This window comes from Papilio machaon, chromosome 13 (assembly GCF_912999745.1).
Source record: "Papilio machaon chromosome 13, ilPapMach1.1, whole genome shotgun sequence".
NCBI classification, from domain to species: Eukaryota; Metazoa; Arthropoda; class Insecta; order Lepidoptera; family Papilionidae; genus Papilio; species Papilio machaon.
The window spans coordinates 5470830-5492795 of NC_059998.1; the positions used below are offsets into that span (position 1 = coordinate 5470830).

The window sequence follows — 21966 nt, forward strand, 5'->3', positions numbered from 1 at the left end:
CAATATTAATTGAGGAGGACAACAACACTTATAAGTTTTACATTAGTGAAAACTCAATTATTCATTTAAAGGCCTATAAAGTGGTGGATACAACTAGGTTAAACTGAACGATAAATAAAATATGTACTATTTTTAAGAATCATGTTTATTTCCTAATTAAACAAATGTTTCAATCAATATGAATGTTTCAAATAAAACAAATGGAATCCAATTAAATATGGGCGCCGAGTTATGATAATTTTCTACTTAAATTTTCTTCGCTGTCAGTTACAGTAATATTGATGTTTAGTCCAATATCTCTTCTGCTTGGGTTGGGTCTGCGGTTTCTGGAATATTCGGAGGCCGCGGCACTGTTTTGCTCTAAAATTAATACAAAGTTCTAAATTAACATAAACATTTATAATAAGACAACCAAGACACATGTATTATAGCTTCTAAAAGCCTGTTTATTAAATTAAATGTTTATTTAACATCATTTAATAGCTTAAATGATGTTAAATGTACGTTTATATAAATATTCTGGTAGCCCAGATACCTCCATAACTTATTCAATAATATGGTAATGTAAAAAAATCTAACTGAAATGAGTATTATAAAAAACTGGATAGAATTGTCTGGGTTTTGTTAAAATAATAGAAAGAAAACTTGATACCATTATTAAGATGCCCATTCAAAACGCGGTGGTATAACTCATTAAATTTCTTTTGTCGCTTCACATTAGAAGGCGTTCGCACCACCAAAGTCGGTAATAATATGTAATGTTCCAGATTTGGTTTACTTCTCGTCGAAAATTTGCGACGCAAAGAATCTTTTTTGGCCAATAGCCGAGGTGGTTTCATATTTTTAGTATCGGAGGAATTGCTTGTACTGGTCGTATCTTTTGGGACTTTCTCAGGTGTCCCTGGACAGTTTATTTTTATAGCGTTAGATGCTTGATAACAATATGTGGGGCTCTTACTGGTGGAATGATATACGGCAGAACTTGGACCGGGCGCGCTGTCATCTTGCCTACATTTCTTTTTTCGTAACCAGGGATAAGTGAGGCGATCGTGACTTCTATAGGTTCTTCTAGCATTGTGGTCCTCGTGTTTGTGGTTTGTCAAGACTGCACTAGCGACGTTCTTATTCATTACCGGCATTTCTCCGTCTTCATTAGACTGCTTACTTTTGTGGCTCGCGACGATGATATCACCAGTTTTACCCATCGGTCTACAGTTTTCGTGTCGATGGTTGAGTTTGACTATTCTGTAATGTCGTCTGCGCCTTCTTTCAACGTGTGCTACGCGTTCTCGAAGAAGATTATCGATAAGTCGTTGCAATTCAAATCGACTGCTGTATCGATCGGAAGTGCGTTCGCATTGACGACGAGCGAGACGTGCATTTGGCCAATGCGTTCTACAAACATCTTCCCAAATGATGTCACTCAACACCGCTTCCCGAGAAGGTGTTAATTTTATACCATCGTCGCGTGGAGCGAATTCGCCTTGAGCTAAATAATGAACCGTATCCATCAGCCTATAATCTCGTACGGGATTCAATTTATGGCGGATCTTATGAACTCTTTCTGCAGCTATTTTTGGAATATCATCTCTTTTCCCTGGCACGGAAGAACTTTGTCGCCTACCGCGAGCAGTAATGCCGTCATACGTTGTGAAATCCCGACCATACTGCTCCTTCTGTTCTTTACCTATATATGTAGCCTTGCTCGCAGACACCGACGTGGACTGTTGTGCGTATCTTTGGAATGCAGATGTTTCAGGAACATGACTATATTGCTCTATATAACTGCACCCGGGATGGCTATTCTGGGAAGTTCTTACATGTTCTTTGCATTCCTCATCCGATGACGATGTCGGTACATTAGTTTCGATAGACTTTAATACCATTTCTTGAATTAAAAGTTTACGTTCTAAGTTGTTTATTTTTCTTACCAATTTTTTAACAATACGACCGGATATCAATGTATCGTCAGAATTTGATTTCGTTGCCGTAGTCGCGTCAGTTTTACCGTTTTTTACCTGAACTTCTGTCGTTTCATTAACCTTAGGAAGGTTCATAATTAGTTGGGGCTGGGCGTAGACATAACATTTTTCGGTTGATCTGTTTTTTCTATAATATAACTTGCAATCTTTTTGACTTAAATTATCAGAATTTAAACATTTCGAAACAGTAGTCGAATTATCACTAATATCTTCTGTCAGATATGTCTGGGAGAAACTATCTTTATTTGTTAAAATATCACTTTTTATATCTTCGTTAGTAATTGAATTATTAATTTGACATTTATCTGTACCGCAACCTAAAACGACAAAATATTTTCATATAATAACATCTTATAGTGTACAATATATTTTTATAAAGTGACAAAAATACTTACGAGTAGGAAAAGATAAATGATCTCCAATCGCTAGTCGTGAACCAGTTTTATGCGAACGCTGTGAATAATTAATTTGTGAAGTTATCAAATTTTAAGGAAGAATTATATGCATATATTAATTTTACCTTTTTTGTATTAAATCTATCTTTTTCAGCTAAATATAGAGTTTTTATACCAGGTGCCCTGGGCTTAATGGAAACTAATACTTTTTGAGTCGGTTCTTGATCGAAAGGACTATCTTGAATTATTTCTACATCTAAAATAAAATTATTTATTAATTAAACTAGTATTTCAAAATCATTAACTCAGATATGTAATGTACATAACTTTTTAAATTAAACTTTAGATGTTCACGTTATTGAAACAGAAAGAATTTAAGGCATACAACGTTTCGACAGACATAAAAAAATAAAAATACACTATCAACTTATGTCATAAATACTACTTAATACGGATATGGATATTCTTTCTATTCTTCTACTACTTCTAAGACATGATAACTTTAAATAAGTAATTATTACCTACCTAAATACAAGTGACTTTTTGGTGAATCGTCTGATATTTTTGCGACAGAAGAATTTTCGTAATTAATATTCCTAATAATCTTCTCTTCTTTATTAAGCAATGATTTCTTTTGAGATGGAAGCTGTTTATTTTCCATCACATTTTATTCTTTTTCTTTACCAGCATACTTAATAATTTGATAAATTATATAAAAAACACACTAAAGAATTTTTAAGTTGTAAAAATTTTATGTTTTGCCAGAAATGTATGACTTAATGACGTCTTTATTCTTTATTTAATTCATAAGCGTGATACAAAGAAGTATTGATAGAACAAGTTCTACTATTGTCCTGTATAATAAGGAATTTTGATTTTATTTCAGGGTTTTGTAACTTATTTAATTTTATATTACATGCTAAAATTTTCACAACATTTAGAAACGAACGATACAAAAAATATGAATCCCAGAATTGACTTTGATCAGATTAAGATGATACTTATTAGTAACATCTCATTTCGAAAATAGAAGAAGTTATTATAAAACAAAAAAGTTAACTGTCAAAATTATAAAGCGTGACGTTTTAACATTTGTAATTTCGTGAGTATTGTATCTTTTTTTTTGACACTAAACGTGTGAAGAAAAAGGTTTCTTGTAGTTCTAGATGAATTAGTTTTTGCTGGTATGTCCGAGCAAGACAAAAAGAACAACCCCCCAGCGCTAGGGGGTCCCTCTGTCCTAGTAGTAGATCAGACACAAGGCAGCAGACAGAAACAGTCGTTCCGAGCCACCGAGTTACAGCAGGACGCATCGGAGTTACATCATAAACGATCTCGTGCATTCGGAGTGCCGTGTAAGGCTTTTCATATATACCATTTACTTGACAACATCTTACATGTTACTGTCAACATTCGAACGCTCTTCTCCTTTTTTGTTGTCATTATAATGGAGTGTTAGAATATTTCAAGTTAACTACTTTTGTGGACCCGAAATTATGGTCGGATTTTAATGCAATACGTGCATTTTGAATATTATAATCAATTAAAGAAGGAGAAATTCAAATAAATCAAATAAACAGTTTCTGTACTTATTTTGACAATTACCCATCCACCGCTGGTCGTATGTATCCCGAATTTACTCGAAAATTACTCCAAAAATCAGATCCAACATGAACCCGTAATATTTACCAGATCCCATAAAGTTATAGTTTAAACTTTTATGTTTATTTGGTTCCAACTCCATCAGTCACACGTTCTGGGAACACTGTGTCTGGTCCAGTCACAATATAGAAATTATGGTTTGCCCTATAAAATATTTTTAACTTGTTTCAGCCGTAGGTGAGGAATTGAAAGATATATGTCAAGAGGCCAACGGTAGTACCGATCCAGATAACAAGGAGGAAAAGGAACAAAAAGTTCAAAAGGGACAAGACGTCGGTGAGAACATCTTTGAGTTACTTCTTTATTTTATATAGGTTAAAACAAGATGATTTTGTTCAGGCCAAATATGAAGTACATCGGTTTTTCAAGATTTATGTTAGAAGTCAGCCATGTCTTAAATGTGTCTGCTCTGCCGTTATAATTACTTTTTTGTTGTTATTTTTTTTGCCTAAATTATAAGTATAGTTATATCTTGAACGAATTTGCCAAATAATCAATATCGACCGTTTGTGACAGACAATATTGTCCTTTAAGTATATGATATGTTAAGATATTTTTTTGTTTGTGCAGTGTCGTACGATAAACAAAAACAGATGTTGACGAAAAAGTTGTCTTCGAGCCACAACAAGCACGATCCTCCCGAAAACATACAGTACGAGACGATAACGTTAACTGCCGTCAATGTCGAGAATAAGGTAGAACATCCGCCATATTCAAAAATGTCAAATGTAGATTATAGCCTGAACTGCATAGGATTATGCACAATGAAATATGATGTAGTTCTTGCGTGCGTATATAGTTTTGCGTTTAAATGAACCTTGGGAATATTTTAATCGTCCATATAAATGAATTTGGGTTCTTACTGGTAATCCGAGATTTTAATGAAGAAAGATAATCCAAATATTAAAGTGTAAAATAGTAGAAACAAAGACACAAAAAAAAATTGTTTGTGTGTATAGAAAATGCATTTGAAATATAAAATTTTTTTCAGATAGAATTAGATACAAAAGCGAGTGGTACAGTTGCCGGGGTTGTGACTCCGCAGCCTACTCCTTCGACCACCACGAAAGAGTCGGCTCCACAACCTCCAGAGTCACAGCCTGAGGAGTCAAAACTGCAGGACACAAAGCTGCAGGAAACGGTTAATGTTATGGTGAACGAGGAGTGCATAAAGGATGAGATAACAGAGCAACCTAAAGCTGATATAGACAAGAAACAGTCCGATTGGGTGAGTCAGTCATTTGTCATGTTTGATAGGAGACAAAAACAACATTAAAAATTTCCATGAATGGTAGAAGGACTGGATCAATTTTGAATTTATTATACATGTCTTTTTACGAATAAAAAACGCGATTCTATTAAGATTTTTGATACGAAATCCGACATCGATCATTAATAAATTTTATTAGGTCTAGTTCTATCACAAGTAAAAAATATTATTGCAATTAAATCAAAAGTACGCTCGATTTCAACAATATACAGTAAACTAGTTTAGCGAGGCAGCCCGCCCATGCTTGTCTATCCATTTTATATTCTAAATCTTAGTTCAAGGTACGGAAGAATATTGTTTGATGAAGTTAGCCGCATTATCATTATACATAATGTTATTTGCTTTATAGTCGTATTTGGAGGAGGAGCAGGCGGGCGGGCTGCCGCGGGAGACGCGCGCGAGCCGCGTCAGTCGCAGCGTCCGCACCTTCTTCTGCTGCGGCGTGCCCTACGAGGCGCCGTCAGAGGACGACGTCTCCGTTGAGAACTACGTGTCCGGCATATAGACCACTCTAGGAAATAAATTGCATATAACGCACACTGTCTAATAAAAAACGCCGCTGCCGCGAATAACTCATTGCTTATCAAGATTTTTCCACATTTTGCGAGAGATTTCAGTAAATTGTACCGGCTATTTATGCATTGTCGGTTGCCAGCGTACGGTAATGAAAAATAAGTTAAAGAACATTTTGCGTGTACTCTAGTTGTGTATATAAAATTACTAATACAATGCTCTTTTATTTTACCCAATTCCGATCATCAGGCTATGAGCATAGCGCGAAAGTTGTTGGTATATTATACATTTAAGAGAGGGAATAGCATGATAAAACATCATGACCAACGATGTAGAGACGAATGTATATTTGCTACTATATGTAACTTGAGTAATTGGGATGGAATTCTCATACGCAGATTTGCTATCATCGTATTATATTTGCCTCGTTCGTTCGCATTTCTCGCATGAGAAATGTCATAACCTTCTAAAGAATTTATTTAGTGAGACATTAGAGAGAAAACCTATTCCTAGTAGAGGACTGATGGAGGCTTGATGATCAATGACTAATTATAATTTCTAATTTGAAAATTACTAGTTACGACACAATTACACCATTGTTATAGAATGCACCGACGAGTAGCCGTTGTTATTACTCGTTAGACGAAAAAGCTTCAGTTGGACCTTGCAAGCCCGCCACCTATCTTGAGCGTCCCTCAGGCATCTGTATTAGTCTACCAAAGGTTTATAAATTTTAATACATATTTATGAAAGCATTGCTTATGTTTTGAAACTATTCATAAAATACCCATTAGTATTTTTTAGTTTATACAGAACCAATAAAACATTTTCCTATCTATTTAATACTACAGATCGTTATAGGTGATCACAAGATCAATCTCATCATCATCCCTGGTCTTATCCCACTCATGTGGGGTCGGCACATAAGGTTTTATAAACCTCAAAGTTTTAGCTTAATTTTTTACGGCCGGCCACCTGCCTTTTCAAATTTTAAAAAAAAAACAGGTTCAAATCTACCATGACTATATTGTGATAGTATTTGGCGCCATCACAAGCAATTTAAATATAATAAAAGTAATTAATGTTCCAGAAATCATCAATGTCTTGCAACATACGAGACCAAGGACCGGTTTCAGGCATTAGCTTAGTCGTCAGGGTAAATTATTATATTTTATTCTTGGATTTACGTTACCAAACAACATACAGCATTCCCATTACGTCATTCAGAAATTGCTGACCAATTGTAAACATTTCTAATGTATAATCTATACAGTGAATAAAATTACAGTGTCTGTATAACGAAAAATCAATTTTAAAATTTTTCTTTGCCGCAAGCCGCGTTTTTCCGGGTGATTTCTGAAACGGCTGGACCGATTTTGACAGGACTTTCACTGGAAGGTAACTGATGTGTGCGAGCATATTATAGGCTACCTTTTTTTAATATTGCATTGACAAAGTCGTGAGCGACTAATAGTCTTATAATAAACTAAGGTTCAAAATGGTAATAAGCAACTGGTTAATTAACTAAGCACCAAATAATTATTAATAATCAATTATTTATAGAAACGTTGTTCGAGGCCATCGGTGAACATTGAAATGAGGGAAATACACAGCGACCCAAATGGTGATTACTAATCTAGTTATTAATGTTGTGATGTACATTTTTACTTATTATTTTAAACGTTTATTTCTTATTTATAGGTACAATCTTAAATATTGGTTTAAATTTGGATAATTTTTAGCGTATCTACAATTTGTTTTTGTACAATTTCAATATATCCTGTGGGAATGACTTCATTATTTTTAACTCTTAACCTTAGTTAATAAATCAATCAAAAAAAGTAAATTAATATCTTTAGTCACTTCTAAATTATTATTGTTTATTTATTATTACTATGTACAATACAAAAATATCATATAGAAACTAATATTTATGGAATCTATTTTATTTTTAGGAGAAATGCAAGCAAGTTCTGATGAGTGCTTCAGTGAAGATGAGTGTTCTTAAAACACAAAATTAATGTTAAAATTAGTGGAGATTCTTAGGTTATTTACGAATTTGAAATATTTTAATTGTTGTTTTATTTTTTGTTCAAAAGTTTTACATTTGAATTAATAAAAGAAAAATTAAAATTCGTGTTTAATTTTTATTATTATTACATAACATTTGAATCATTTTTACAAGTTAACACTTTTTATACTTTTGCACTTTGGTTTACGTTACTGTTACACAATAAAATTGATAAAATAACTACTACCACAATATAAAACAACTTTAATGACATCGTATCTAAATTCAGAAAAACTGAATCATTTGTATAAATAAATCATATTGCAATCTCAATTTTATTAAAAGCGGTAGAAGTTTAATTAGACAATAATCGTAATGTCAAATAAATATTAATTCAAAAAGATGTTTAATTTGTATTCAAAATACTAAACAGTTTAAAAAATATGCAAAAGTAATTTAAAAGTGTTGAATTTCAAAGAGCTTTATTAAACTTTTCTGGACTCATATTTTAGTGTGATATGCATCTTATTTATGCTAAACCGTGTTCATAATATCTGTCTATGGCTCAAAAATATCTTTTGTTACACTACGCTCTTCTTGGTTAAATAAAATACGTCCGAGGCTTTAGCCAGGATCCCTAACTATTGGCTGATGCTGCCCAGGGCCGAACCTTAGAAGACAGTCCCTGCCTCTGCATCCCTAGAATCCACGGTTTAAAACAGCCCTGTTTTAGCCATTGATTTTAGTTTAGTTGCATCTTGGTGTCTTGGCTCGGTTCCGTATCTCCTGTTCAATGCGGACGCTCTTCGGCATTCGGCAATCGTTGCAAGCAGCACTGTGTTCCATCATCCGCTGCCGGCCCTTCGTCGCGCGGTCCGTGTAGAAGTCGAACTCACGCGGCTTCCAACATAGCTCCGTGTTGCCGCAACGACACGTCATCTCGCGACATATCTGTAACAAATAATGATAATATACCGCCATGAATAAAAGGCTTAATCTAGGGGGCGTTTAGCCGACTACTGTATACAACCGATTAGCACAAATTGGTAATTGAAGGTGGTCTTAAAACAATTCAGTTAGTTCCTAATAGGATTTGTTACGCCGAGTGTTCTAAAAGGTAGGTGAATATAGCAGATATGCTACCTTCCTCTCGCATGTGATTTGAGCACGTTGCAGGGTATGGTGATATAGTTTGTATCTGAGCTCACCGAGGCGAGATATTCGTCGCGGCAGGAGTCGGGGCACTCGCAAGTCCAGTTAGTGGGCGGGGCGCAGGGCATGCACGGCGGTGCATAGCACTCACTGGGCGACGGCGAACAGTAGCACGTGCATTGCTGGCACATCGTGTATACCTGGTACATACACAAAGACAAAGATTACATATGCAGACCTAGTTAATGTACGTAAACAACTAATTACCACGGTATACGAATTAGATTTAACATATTGTAGATTTTAGCTACGCTTATGTATTTCACGATTACAATATCACCGTACTATATACTTACCAGCCAAATAGCTCGGGCGATTTCATTTTGCACATAAGGAAGACACTTGCAAAGAAGACAGTTTTCAAATTTAGTTAACTCAGGAATTCCCAAGTTTTTTTCTATTCCCGTCGAACCAAGAATAACCTGTAATGGAAATGACTTATTTTTAAATGGACCCCAAACGCGACAAAAAACGTTTACATGGTGGTTATATGGATGTTTTTACGGTCACTAATCTAAACCTGTAAAACCTACTGTCAGCAAAAAGGTAAATTCGCCAACTTACTTCACTGGCGAAGAATTGACAATTAGGTGCGCAAGTGCCGAGGCAGTCGACGTACGCACACTGCTCTACTTTGCCGCCCTGCAGGCCTTTCACCACGTTGAGCGTGTTGCGAGCCAGGGCGTACGCGCCCGCTAGGCTCGCCGTTGCATGCTTACAGCCCTTAGCCGCGCATACCGCCTCCGTGCCACCCATTATACAAGATGTCACGCACTCCACCTGGACAACAAAACTAGCAATTCATCTTCAACAAACAACCGCACCAAAATTCCTGCAGTAAAGGCAAGTCTTTGTAAGTGTAGATTTTTTAATCAGATTGCTAACTGCATCTACACTAAAGATGTTGATTGCGACTCCTTACTTACGAAGAAATTAACTACGTCTTTTGATAGGCAACGCACTTGCGGTTCCACTGGTGTTGATCTATGGGTGTCGGATTATTTAACATTAGGCGACCCCCTGATTGTTTGCCTTTTTCGTCTATAAATATGTCTTAACAGCGGTTACATCAACTGGCAGGACAGCGCCATAAGTTAATTGTTGTAATGTTAGAGCGCCATCTTCAAAAGATCTTTATAACATTTATTTTTTTATATGTGAACTTACATGTTCCTGCGTCAATGTGCCGGGATGTACTGCGCTGGAGAGCACCGGCACCATGGTGTTGGGTGTGGCGCCGCCGATGACAGGCACGCGTACGCTCTCTGGCGGCACACGCAGGAAGTCTGCCAGCACCGTGTTGGCACGCACGCAGTGGAGCTCGACACAACCGAGCAGTTTGCGAGGATTGTACACGTTTCGAAGTCTTTGTATTTCGCTGATTAAAGGCACCATACTTTCCACAGGCTCCGTACCAACTATGGTAAAGGTCTGTGAAACGTTTTAATATATTTAATTATTACGTAGTCACAGAACAAACTGCTGTGATGAATAATTTCAATGTCTTTTCTATATTTGACCTGTTGGACGAGTATGACTTAGCACTAAGGAGCTTTTTATCGATGATCGATTCGCTTGTATAAAATGTCCACAACGAGTCTGTAGTGTTTTATCTACGAAATCAAGAAATGATAAGGATTTAAATGAGCACTGTTTCTGACCTCAGGACATGTGTTGCAAATCTGCAGAGCGATTTCAGTGATGATTGGCGCGCTTTTTTCAAAGCTGTCTTCTTCATCACGAGCCACAATAACAACTACTTTGGCGTCCTGTAATAATTAGTACTGTGATGATCTTAATTAAATTGTTAGGCTATAAATAATTACATAAACACTATGACTATTTGCTGTCGAGTCTGATTGATAGATCTATGTTTCGTTGTACTATATTATTTGACTATGAATTACACTTTACCTTTAATGCGTCGCAAAGCATATGGCGTCCGGAAAACGATGAGATCTTGCATTTGGTGTCAACATGACTTAGCTCCATGCCATACCCGCAAGTGGGGCAGATGTCGTATAGAGCTATTTCATCAAGTAGCGGACTTTGTTTTAATAACAAAGCTAAAGGTTGACCTGAAAATAAAGTAATTTATTATGCTATTTTTATTACTGGTGACTTTTTCCTATTGTTACACATAATTAATTAAAGCTATTCTTACGCAAAATTTATGTATAAATTAAAAGTTAATTCATACATGTGTTTTATAATAAATGAGGGGTTTGATTTATTTGCGTAGTTATCAAATTTGAGCGGATAGCGACGTCTTACAGAAGGTAAGATTTTCATTCACTCTATGCAGTCCTCTACGAATGGAAAGTAGGTATCGTAGCTTTGAGCGTGGCAATGGTCAGAATAACTTTATAGAAAACTGTAAATGATCAAATAAGTAATATATTCTTACCCGTGTTCCCAGCTGCTCCACAAATAGTGACCTTCATGCCGGCCGGACATGTACTGTACTTTCGAAACACATCATTGCTATCGATTTTTTTCGGTAAATTTGCAATTTTAGTCTTTCGTCTGACATCAATTTGTAAAAAGTTAAAAAAAGGTCTCAAACGATACATTTTTTTTTGTAATTTTCTGATATTTTTTAGAATACTTGCTTAATTTAGATGTCCATTATACATTTTTATGATGTTTATAATTTATGACAGCTTATTTAATAAAAAAAGAAGTTGTACATTGTCATTAAAAATTCTTTATTTAATGTATTATGAAGTTTGAATATGAGCCAGCAATCCGTTTCGTGTTCGTTTCGTGAATTCATACTTGAAACATGCTGGAACTACCTTTAACATCCCCAAGCAATTCATTTATTTTCAATCATTCTAACTAAATTAAGTTATTCTTTCCAAATAATTTAGTTACTAAGTAATATGTGAATAATAAATGAGAATCTATTTTACTTTACTGATAAACGTTCTCACGTACCATTAGCAATATTACAATGCAGTAATATTGCTAATGGAAAAACGAACGGTTTATTTCTATTTGAATCAACAACTTTCTATGACCATTTCAATAAACGTTACGCATTTAAAATGTTAAATCAGTTGAAGAGTTGTTTAAATCCGAAACCAAAAGTAAATGACAATTTATGTATAAACGATATTTTTAAACCAATTTATTCTGTGATAACTTTCTTAGGACTGTTTCCGTATAGTGTTAAATTTCAACAAAATAAAACAATATATAGGATTTTACGTAAATCAATATATGTTAACACTATTTATGGTGTTAGTGTTGTTTTAACAATATATGTGTTTTTAGTATTGCATATTAGAGAAGTGTTTTTAAGTTCTGATTCAAGTCCTGTTATAGACGTTTTACTGACTAAAATAAATTACGTTATAGAAATAATTATTGTGATAATTTTTATAATTGTCACGTACGTGAATGCGTTTCTAAATCGTCACAAATACGTGAAAATGTTAAATATAATAATGTCGACTTGGAATGATTTATCAAAACATTATAAGAATGTTGGTGATCTTAAACGTATTTATTATAAAGTTCATTTATTACTTAAATGTCTATTTCTTGTGATTTTAATACAATGCTGTCTTAACTTCTTAAAAGGAGAAAGTTTATGGAGGATGATTTTGATGTACATATCTTTTAACTCAGCACAGACTTTACAATTCATTATGATTCTTTTTTATTACGTAACAATAATGATGTTGATCATTTTGCTCTCAAATCTTGAGAAGCAAATCACACAATTGCACAATAAAACAAATGAAGATAAGTGTTTTGTTCAAATGAAAGCGCAAACCCTTACAGTAAAGCAAATAGAACTGTTATATAACAAAGCTTTTGATGCTAAATCTGAAATTAATAAAATCTTTCAATATCCCTTATTAGTATGTATTTTTCATTGCTTCTATGGAATTGTTAATGAAGCATTAATTATGTATCAAGGATTAGTCGTTAAAAAATGTACAACTGTTTATGAAATATTTAATTGTTCTTTTTGGATTAGTTTTCATTTACTAAAGATATTCCTTTTGGCATCATCAGGCCATGCTTTGAAGATGAAGGTAAGTGTGATTTTTACTACAAAAAAAATACTTTATTGAATTAAAAAAAATAATGTCTTGCAGGTTCGAAAAATTGGACACGCTCTGCTCGACATTCCGACTGCGGGACATGATGGCCGTCGGTATATGGAGGTATTTTTATATAGACAATTAGCTTAAAAAACTAATGTTAAAATTATATTAAAGCTAAGCATTTTGATTTCTCTTACAGGTGCAACATTTTACTTCAGTAATTACTTGCAAAAACATAGTAATAGTATTGTTTGATTGTATTTCATTGGATGCAACACTAATGTATAATGTAAGTATAAATATTATACGAGCCATTTTTCTAAATAATTGTTTAATGAGGCCATACACGCGTCATCAAATAATCTTGACTTTGAGAATATTGGGAACGTTCTGAAGAGGAGGGATCACTCACGTTCACTCCTTCAATAATGCCCAGCCTACTACACAATTTCTTTCAAAGTTACCAAATTATTGTGTCGCTTCTCATAGGTTAGCAGCCATTTATGATTATGATCGACTTACATCTTTTAACCTATATAAAGTAGAGTACCACTTCCAATCACATAATTATTCAAAATCGGGCGCTCGATTTTTCATCGTGTAAATTGTGTGTTTCCTTAGTAAACAGGTTTCTTGTTAAATAAATAAAGCGTTATTTTGTTTCATTTCAGACGCTTTCTTCGGCATCTTTATATCTTATTATATTAGTCCAAATTGATAGAAAGAATGATGACTGATTTGACGAGATCAGAAAACCGCCAGACTTGAAGACGGTCACTTGGATGAGCTTCCAGTACAACACTATATTAGTGTCATACCTTTGATACTAATTTTATAAACGAAGTGATTTGATGTAACTTGTGAAGTTCTTAATCAATAGAAAAATCACTTTTGTCATCGAGTTAAGCTCCATTTTTTCTATTACTAATGAAGCAAAACTGGGGTAAATTGCGAGTATAAAAAAAAAACAAATTATTCAAGCAAACATCAATCTTTATTATATGAGCTAAAACAATATGTGCGAGCAAAATGTCGTCCATTATTTCATTATATTTTAATTATTACAATTACAACTAGCAAGAGCGATAATTGAAGAAAACCGTCGACTACGACGAACGATATTTATATTTATTTATGTAAAAAAACCAAGACTGACTAAACACAAACATAAAACGCGAACTCCGATGTCTCGTGTGTAGGACGTTATAATTTCATTTAGTTGGTCTTGGTCGAACGGTACTCCATTCCTTAACTCCGTAAGTCTTTTCTAATTTGAACAGTGCGGATGGCGGCGCGGCTGAGATCAACTCACACCATTCAATTTAAAAGAAACTGTGTTAGTGCACGGACGTCGGCAATGCGACGCCGCAACGACGACCATGCACCTGCTACAAAATGTTACAACCTCTATACTTTGCATTAAAATAATGCCCATTTTCACAGGCAAGGGATCCCTAACATCGCAAACTTTAACACCAGTAATGTACTCCATTCAATGTTGTTGTCGACTTCCCTGCAAAGTTTTCAATCATGTATATAAAAGAAAACCCACGTTGACTGGCTACAAATGAAATAAGTCCGTCGAGAGGCGATGTTGTCTTTCCGTTTAATGCTCAGCATGTTAGACATCTTCAACGTCAACGCATCGCACGGTACTAAAGGACGCGGTGCAGCGCCATTGGCTGCAACAACTAAAAAAGACATTTACGCTATTCCACCATTATAAATATACATTAAAAGCTAAGATTTAGAATTTTGGATAAGTAGATAATTATTTTTAGTTTTTTTTTTATATATTATGAATGCAAAAAACATGCTAAATAATGCTGAATATTAAACTGGAAATAATCCACACATATTTTTTTTGTAATTTTTTTTTACAATACATTTTATATATTTTTTTTACATTTTCTTGAAATAATTTATTGAGTAATTTCCACGCTGGGAAAATTACACTAATTCTATGCAAAGTATAGCTTGTATTTTATTATATGACCACTCCATACTTTGTTTCGAAGTTTACGGGCTATGCTATGTACTCGCACATTGGCAGTGACGCAAATAAACTCTACTCTAATCTACTAAAACCACAAAGCAACAGAATATAATATATTAGAAACTACCAAAATTCACTATAATATTATTTTCATAATTTACTTTTAATTCTGATAAGCAATTGAAAAGAAAAAACTAGTTTTTTTTCGATCGATATTTTGTTGGAAACATGCATAGAAGTATAAATTTGTTTCCAACAAAATATCGAATTAATTTTATAATCTTTGAAACTTCAAATTTTTTTTTTAATCTTTGCAATTTAAAAATCATGTTATATATATATACGAAATTTGCTATTATATGTCTGTCTCAATATGACATACATAATTGTAAAATAATAGCAGTTATTTTGATATTTAGAAGTAACATAAGCCTTGAAAAACAAACATTTCAAAAATAATTAATTCAATGTGTTGTCATAACCTAAAAAAATATAAAATAACTATATTTTACTTTAAAAAGATAAATAATACATTTAAAAGAATTCATTGTATGGAAATATTGTGTATATTTTATATATGCGTTCTAATGATATTCAGTTCATCATTTATATTAAAAAAAAATTAATTTTACTTTTAAATAAAATACACAATTCAAGTTCATTCTCTATAAATTAAATTAGTACCATAACTTATAAATAATTCTGACTGATTATTTTCCTCAAATTAAATTAAAAAGCATTAACTACATTATCATCTGAAAAATAACCGGTTACTGAGAATACATGCAAATATAAGTTATACAACTGTAAATACATTCGACCATTAATTATACATATGATATGCGAAGAATACATTTGTAAATGAACGGTATAGAAATTAAAACACATGCGACCATTAATTCAACAAATGATATGCCAAAAATACATTTATAAATGGTAGTTATACAACTGAAAATACATGCAAACATTAATTAAACAAATTATATGCCAAGAATACATTTGCAAATGGCAGTTATAAAAATGAAAATACACGCAAACATTAATTAAAGTGGCAATTATACATAAAAACACTGCAAATATGCCAGTTATACAGCATAGCCCGAAGTGAAGCCCGATCGTATGGGGGGTAGTGAAGGTACAGCCTCAATCCCGGCGACATCGCGAGATAAACATCACAGTGGCATACCATGCTCTCTACAAAACATTGCTCAAAACTACTTCAACAAACATTTATATACATAGATAGGCCAAAATAATTAAAATATACAACAAGACATTAGAGTATACAGTCCCGCTGTTACTGCAAATTTAAATAACTGGAATTATTTTTAAGATTTAAATCTTATTTAAAAATACGATATGGAGTTTTAAAATTAAAACAGAGAGGCCTATCTATATATTTAAAAATTTAACTGGGAGCATATAATTGCTATCGAGTTCGAAAATAAATTCACTCAGAGGATCACTGGTTGCCACTTATAAATGTGAAACGGATGTCGCACGTTCGAGAAATCTCACTTCTTAGTCATAATCTTTAGATACTCCAAAGCGTTCTGGGCAGCCGAGGACTGAGCGTCCTTGCTAGTCAAACCAGATCCATAGCAGACAGCCACCGGTAAGGTAGACAACTGCACGAGGCATTGAGAACGGCCTGTCATAGATTTCTCTTCAATATCAACATATGTCACTTCAAACGCTTGCTCGGAGGCTATCTCTTGCAGAAATTGGACAAAGTTGAAATCCTTGTTATTCAATGGAGTCACCTGTAAATAAAGTATTTATATAAATATTTTTATTTTTTATTTTAGTTTATAAACGCCAGCAAACACAACATCAATAATATCTTAATGCCAGTCAGTTTATAAGTAGTCTCCGTTAAAATTAAGTATGTGAAATCTATGCTAAAGATCTCTTTAGAGGCCGATTTGGCTCTGAGTGTGGGGATTAGTTTATTAACATGCAGTTTAGGGACAAAGTCAACATGCATGTCAAGTTACAATAATATGAGGTATCTCAGCAAAAGATATAACTACCAACAACAACTAGTGGTGAGGTATAAATAGAAACCTTACAAGTATACAAATTTGAAGGAAAAAGAAAATTAATGACACAAAGTTTGCAACAATATAAATAATATCCTAACATAAAAATTCGGTAATTTTTGTAAAGTAAAATTGTGTAAATGGGTAAAACCTATATTTCAGCATGATTTTTTTTGTATAAAAATGTAAAAGTTGTGAATAGGTTGTTGTAAAATGAAGTAAAAATAAACTTATCTAATAGTACATGTCACATTGAATAGCAATCAATAACAAGTCATGCAACATCTAAAACACATTCTAACACAAATTTGAGAACATTTCATTGTATTTACCCGACTGACCCACAATATAGACCAGATCATGTTATTTGCAGTTCAATACTACATAGCATATATAAGTCTACTATAAGAAATAGCTAGATAACTCTTTTTTATTTTTAAAATTAGTCGTTTTTTTTTGTTACTAGGATAATTTTAAAATGATAATTTAGGTATGTAATTTGTTATCCTAAAAAAAAAAATCTTTCCAAACTGTCAAAGTGGTTCAAAGAGTCAGTCGGCTTTGATATAACAACAATAATTTATACATAAAACATTTACGATTGAGATGTGTATTCATCATACCTGCAACTTGGCCAGGTTGGGGCCGATAGATTGCTTAAGATGTTTGTGGAACTGCGACACCTTGTGGCTGTGACTTGTTGTGAGTGTGGAGATTTTACTATCTTTCAAATCGGCATAGCGCGACGCGACACCCTAGAACACAACACCAATTATAATAATGTAACAATTTCATCGCAATCCGTCTGAAAGATAGTAAAACACCTGGCCAAGTTTATCCGAACCTCTCGATTCCTACAGAATTATATAACCATGAGTTATTGCACGAGTTTTGACTTCTCTAACACTTTTGTCATATTGTTATGAAATCACATGTAAAATACAAGTGTCACGACACGAGAATTACACTTCAAAAACATTAAGTTAAGACTCTTTAGTCAAATGTTTACAAGTTAGAAAATAAAGTAGATTTCTTACGAAATAAGAATTGATGAATATATAATGATTGATAAGTGTTTATTAATAAAAAACGAGATCACAAAAATTTTCACATGTTATGCACTAACTTGTTATGTAATGAAAGAGCTGCATACAAAATTGTATACTTAATTAAATTCTTAACAACTAATCTATGTTACAATTTAAAACTTTATTTGGATTTTTTTCTAGGAAGTACTAAAAGTATTTTTAATTGTACAGAAATAGTTTATTTTAATATTAAAATGTTAATAAACTTGATATTTATGCAAATTAGTGAATAAACAAAAAATTTATACTCAATTAAATGTTATTCTTAATTATTAGAGGGCAAAAGTTGTTTTAGTAAACACATATTAGTAACAATACAAAAAGGCAAGCGGGAAACACTGTTTCTTCCCAGTTTAAACATTAGAAACACAGGAGAAAACATAAAAATAATGAACCTTTATATCAACAAATCAATTGCACTTGTGCCTATTCATGGAACACCTATTTCCACTTTGATTCAACAACTTAATTTTTTTTTAACACATTTGCCACCACTCAAGATTGTGAGATCACTCCACAAATACAAGCAATGGAATGAAAGGAGTTAAATATGCTATATTAAATTGGATTAGTGTATGAAATATTTAAATTACCTCTTCCTCATTCTGGAAGGATTCCGGAGGGTTATCCTTCAGGGCCTGCCACATCTTATAAGCGGCTTGACGTTTTGCCAATTTCTTAGACTTGCCCGTACCCACCTCGCGACGCTTTAAAAGCGTGCAAACGATAGTGAACTGACGCTCATGAGGCAAACCTGAAATAACAGTCTAAAAATTAAAACTAGTAAAACTTTTGTTAGTATTCCATGTTAAAGTGAACTTGCAAAGCATATCGGCTAAATACCACATATTTACATTTTTCACTTTGTTGAAATCTTTAAAACATTATTTCATGCAATTTTTTTTGACATAAAGATATATTTAATACTGACAAACATCAAAGCTTATAAGGCATTTAAAAACACTCACGTCTATTAACATTATCATCGTTTTCAGCATGATATGAAGGGGGTGGCCAGAAACGAGACATGCAGAGCTCCTGCAACCAGCCCACCGGATTGCCCATAAGCTTATCTTCAAACAAGGACACCACTGCACCACTGAAAGAAAAACAAACTTGATTTCATTTTTTTTTAATTTATTTGTGACGTACAGCAAAATCTAATAAGATTATAATAAACCTATAAAATAACAGTCACATAGCTCTCACCAAAATAGATTTGAAAAGTATTTTTCATAAATTATTATGCTTACGGTTCAGGAACATTTCCATTAGTTGGAGGTTCAGCAGGTGCTGCACCAGTGAGACGGTCCAACAAAGCTTTAGCTGCCGAATGTTTTGCTTCTTTTTTAGACCTCCCTGTTCCCATAGCTGTAAATATAAATAGTTCAAAGTTCTAGTTTTATACACACCTGTTAAAAGGGTGTCAAAAGTGCCCTAAGGCACTTTTAGAGTTCATCATCATCTCACTATACATCCTCACTGAGGGCAGAGCTTGGAGTCTACTCTAAGTTAAGGGTGACTAGGCCATAGTCTCTTGAACCTCATCTTTTGAATTTCTTCACAGATATGTGCATGTTTTCCTTCACCATAAGAAAGTCGGATAAATGTCCATATGTAAATGGAAAAACACATTGGTACATGGCAGAATTCAAACCCAGGACCTGTAGATTACAAGTCAAGTGCCTAACCCCTGACTCTCAGATGCTTTGAGTTAGTTTAGAGAAAACATACTTTGGTAACATATTGACTAGAATTTAAGCATATAGAGTGCTGACAAAGTCTTACCAACTAAATCAGCAACAGTGACTCTGTAGCGGAAAGTAGGCTCATGTATCATTCCTTCTATTTGTACCAGCTCATACTTGGGCACTGTTCCACGGCGAGCTAATAATTCTTGTAAGACTGAAACTGGGGTTTTCATAGGAAGAGCTTCCATTTCCTACCAAAACATGTTAAAAAATTAAGATATTGTTAAAACACAAAGGATGCTTTAAGGTGGTTTAAATAATATGTGTTGATTGTATTTTTACAATTGGATTCTCATTATAATATTATCTATACATTGTGTTGACAAAAGTTTTGTATTCCTATGTCAGATAGATCACTTTATCCTTTATCTTTGTTACAAATTGTTCAACAAACCCTTTTAGCAGCCTCATCCAAAGGCAGACGTTCCAAATTATTGGGCTGCTTGGGCCGATTCTGAAATCGTCGGCGTGGTCCGTGAGGCACGTGCTCGCCATCCGGGCCGGCTCCGTGCATCGGCATGCCGTGCAGCACGCCCGGCACGCCCGGATGCATTCCCCCCGATTGAGGGTGCACCACTCCACCGTCCATCTATTGCATACAATAGCCTAATCATTGATTATCATATCGTATAAAGTTAGTATTGTAGCGTTACTTATATTTATGTTCTTTAATTTTTTTAGTGTATTACTGATTGCAGGCTTATTTTTTGTTAGATAATTAATAATGACAATTCATGGTAATTTTATACAGCTTATAGTCTAAAAATACTAATGTTATTAAAGTAATTATATCAATTTTATTAAAAGCGAAAATGTATTTATAAATTGCGTTAAATAGTGATCTAAGTAATACCGTAGCAATGAACTTACTTTTAATATTTATTTGGTTTAGAAAAAGTGTTTAAATGAGAAAATAATTTTAAGGTAAAACATGTGATTGGGTAAATGACATGGCGCCGCACCGGCCATTACCCGCAAAATGGCTACATGCCGGCAAATCTTGCCAAAGACTTACAATATAACAATTTCTCGTATTATCTCTTGAAAAATCATATTTTTCAATTAAATGATAAGACAAAAGATTTAAATACCTACCATTTTGTAATATTTCGCCAAGATTGCGATTTAATTAGACTTTTGTTAATTAGCAGTATTCCTATCACACTACGTGATATTTTCGATCACAAACACCTTTAGAAGTAATAACAAAATTTACAACATCACCAAGAAATTAAAACAATTATTAACAATACTAATAGATAGATATTCGGAAAAATCTTAATGTAATTTTATGCACTGCAAACTGCAAAGGATTTTATGAAAAATCATATATAGAGATATAGAGTAAGTAATTGTAGACAGTAGATACTGGACTGAGTGACTATGACTAGGCATAGACTTGAACATGTAAATCATACACTAACTCTAATTCCACTGGATAGGCTAGAAGCTAAGATATTTTGTGCCTGTTTGATTAACGCCATTTTGGCGCTGACGATAGCAGTGTTGGAATCTCGAACTATTTGACATAGAATTAGGTGACACAGTACCTTCAAGGGGTAGTTTTAAGTAATATAAAACAAATTTGTCATTTTCAATCAGCGATTCAGCGTTTAACTAGAGATAGACATTAAAGATGACACTTATATAGTCCCACAAACTGGCTGGTTCATTGGTTCTTAGTCATGGTAACACAACTAAAATTGATAACCTGCAGTCAGCTTCACAGTTTGCAAGAGTGAAGTCTAGGACCAAGTATATGATCTATTCTTTATCTGAGAGCGAAGTACATTAGTAAACCGGCGCGCAACTTAGCTCAATTTGTACCTGTCTATGATTTGCGTTTCGAGCTGCAAATTCGAAGCCGCGTTCTACAGCGTTTTATCGCCTTAGTAAAGCTAACAATTTATTTCTGAAATGATATTAAAATTAGGCCTTGATTTCTGGCGAGTCCCTCGTAATATAACCCCCTCTTCTCCTACT

General features: G+C 33.7%; 6 protein-coding genes across 8 annotated transcripts in view; 2 read left to right on the forward strand and 4 right to left on the reverse strand.

The window, feature by feature from the left end:
• Positions 1–224: 224 nt before the first annotated feature.
• Positions 225–3091, reverse strand: LOC106710535. The gene is made up of 5 exons (XM_045680704.1): positions 2903–3091; positions 2503–2633; positions 2376–2435; positions 653–2258; positions 225–360 (listed from the first exon to the last, which is right to left on the reverse strand). The coding sequence occupies exons 1-5, from the start codon at positions 3036–3038 to the stop codon at positions 230–232; spliced, it is 2064 nt and encodes a 687-aa protein (XP_045536660.1). The 5' UTR covers positions 3039–3091; the 3' UTR covers positions 225–229.
• A 356-nt stretch (positions 3092–3447) lies between these two features.
• On the forward strand, positions 3448–5869 carry LOC106710614. Its single transcript, XM_014502709.2, has 5 exons — positions 3448–3732; positions 4211–4315; positions 4610–4734; positions 5031–5267; positions 5659–5869. Exons 1-5 carry the CDS (start codon positions 3564–3566, stop codon positions 5812–5814), a joined length of 792 nt encoding a protein of 263 aa, XP_014358195.2. The 5' UTR covers positions 3448–3563; the 3' UTR covers positions 5815–5869.
• A 2465-nt stretch (positions 5870–8334) lies between these two features.
• On the reverse strand, positions 8335–11659 carry LOC106710536 (malate dehydrogenase, mitochondrial). Its single transcript, XM_014502618.2, has 8 exons — positions 11453–11659; positions 10960–11123; positions 10707–10814; positions 10213–10476; positions 9610–9825; positions 9342–9467; positions 9042–9185; positions 8335–8784 (listed from the first exon to the last, which is right to left on the reverse strand). The coding sequence occupies exons 1-8, from the start codon at positions 11616–11618 to the stop codon at positions 8581–8583; spliced, it is 1392 nt and encodes a 463-aa protein (XP_014358104.2). The 5' UTR covers positions 11619–11659; the 3' UTR covers positions 8335–8580.
• Positions 11660–12095: 436 nt separating this feature from the next.
• On the forward strand, positions 12096–13843 carry LOC106710537 (putative gustatory receptor 59f). Its single transcript, XM_045680705.1, has 4 exons — positions 12096–13100; positions 13158–13226; positions 13306–13395; positions 13778–13843. Exons 1-4 carry the CDS (start codon positions 12096–12098, stop codon positions 13841–13843), a joined length of 1230 nt encoding a protein of 409 aa, XP_045536661.1.
• A 2620-nt stretch (positions 13844–16463) lies between these two features.
• On the reverse strand, positions 16464–21281 carry LOC106710567 (interferon-inducible double-stranded RNA-dependent protein kinase activator A homolog). 3 transcript variants are annotated; one of them, XM_014502650.2, is made up of 8 exons: positions 21079–21281; positions 20378–20572; positions 20021–20174; positions 19486–19603; positions 19201–19331; positions 18826–18986; positions 17768–17899; positions 16464–16865 (listed from the first exon to the last, which is right to left on the reverse strand). In XM_014502650.2, exons 1-8 carry the CDS (start codon positions 21079–21081, stop codon positions 16617–16619), a joined length of 1143 nt encoding a protein of 380 aa, XP_014358136.1. In that variant the 5' UTR covers positions 21082–21281; the 3' UTR covers positions 16464–16616. The 3 variants fall into 3 exon arrangements, with proteins under 3 accessions (XP_014358136.1, XP_045536483.1, XP_045536484.1); XM_045680527.1 differs by lacking the exon at positions 21079–21281 and adding an exon at positions 20854–20949 and having other exon boundaries at positions 20378–20589; XM_045680528.1 differs by lacking the exon at positions 17768–17899.
• A 631-nt stretch (positions 21282–21912) lies between these two features.
• Positions 21913–21966, reverse strand: part of LOC106710538 (ATP-dependent DNA helicase MER3 homolog) — a 32926-nt gene continuing 32872 nt past the window's right edge. The window contains exon 28 of the mRNA XM_045680706.1: positions 21913–21961. Within this exon, the coding sequence (XP_045536662.1) occupies positions 21913–21961 (49 nt within the window). The remainder of the gene's footprint in view (positions 21962–21966) is intronic.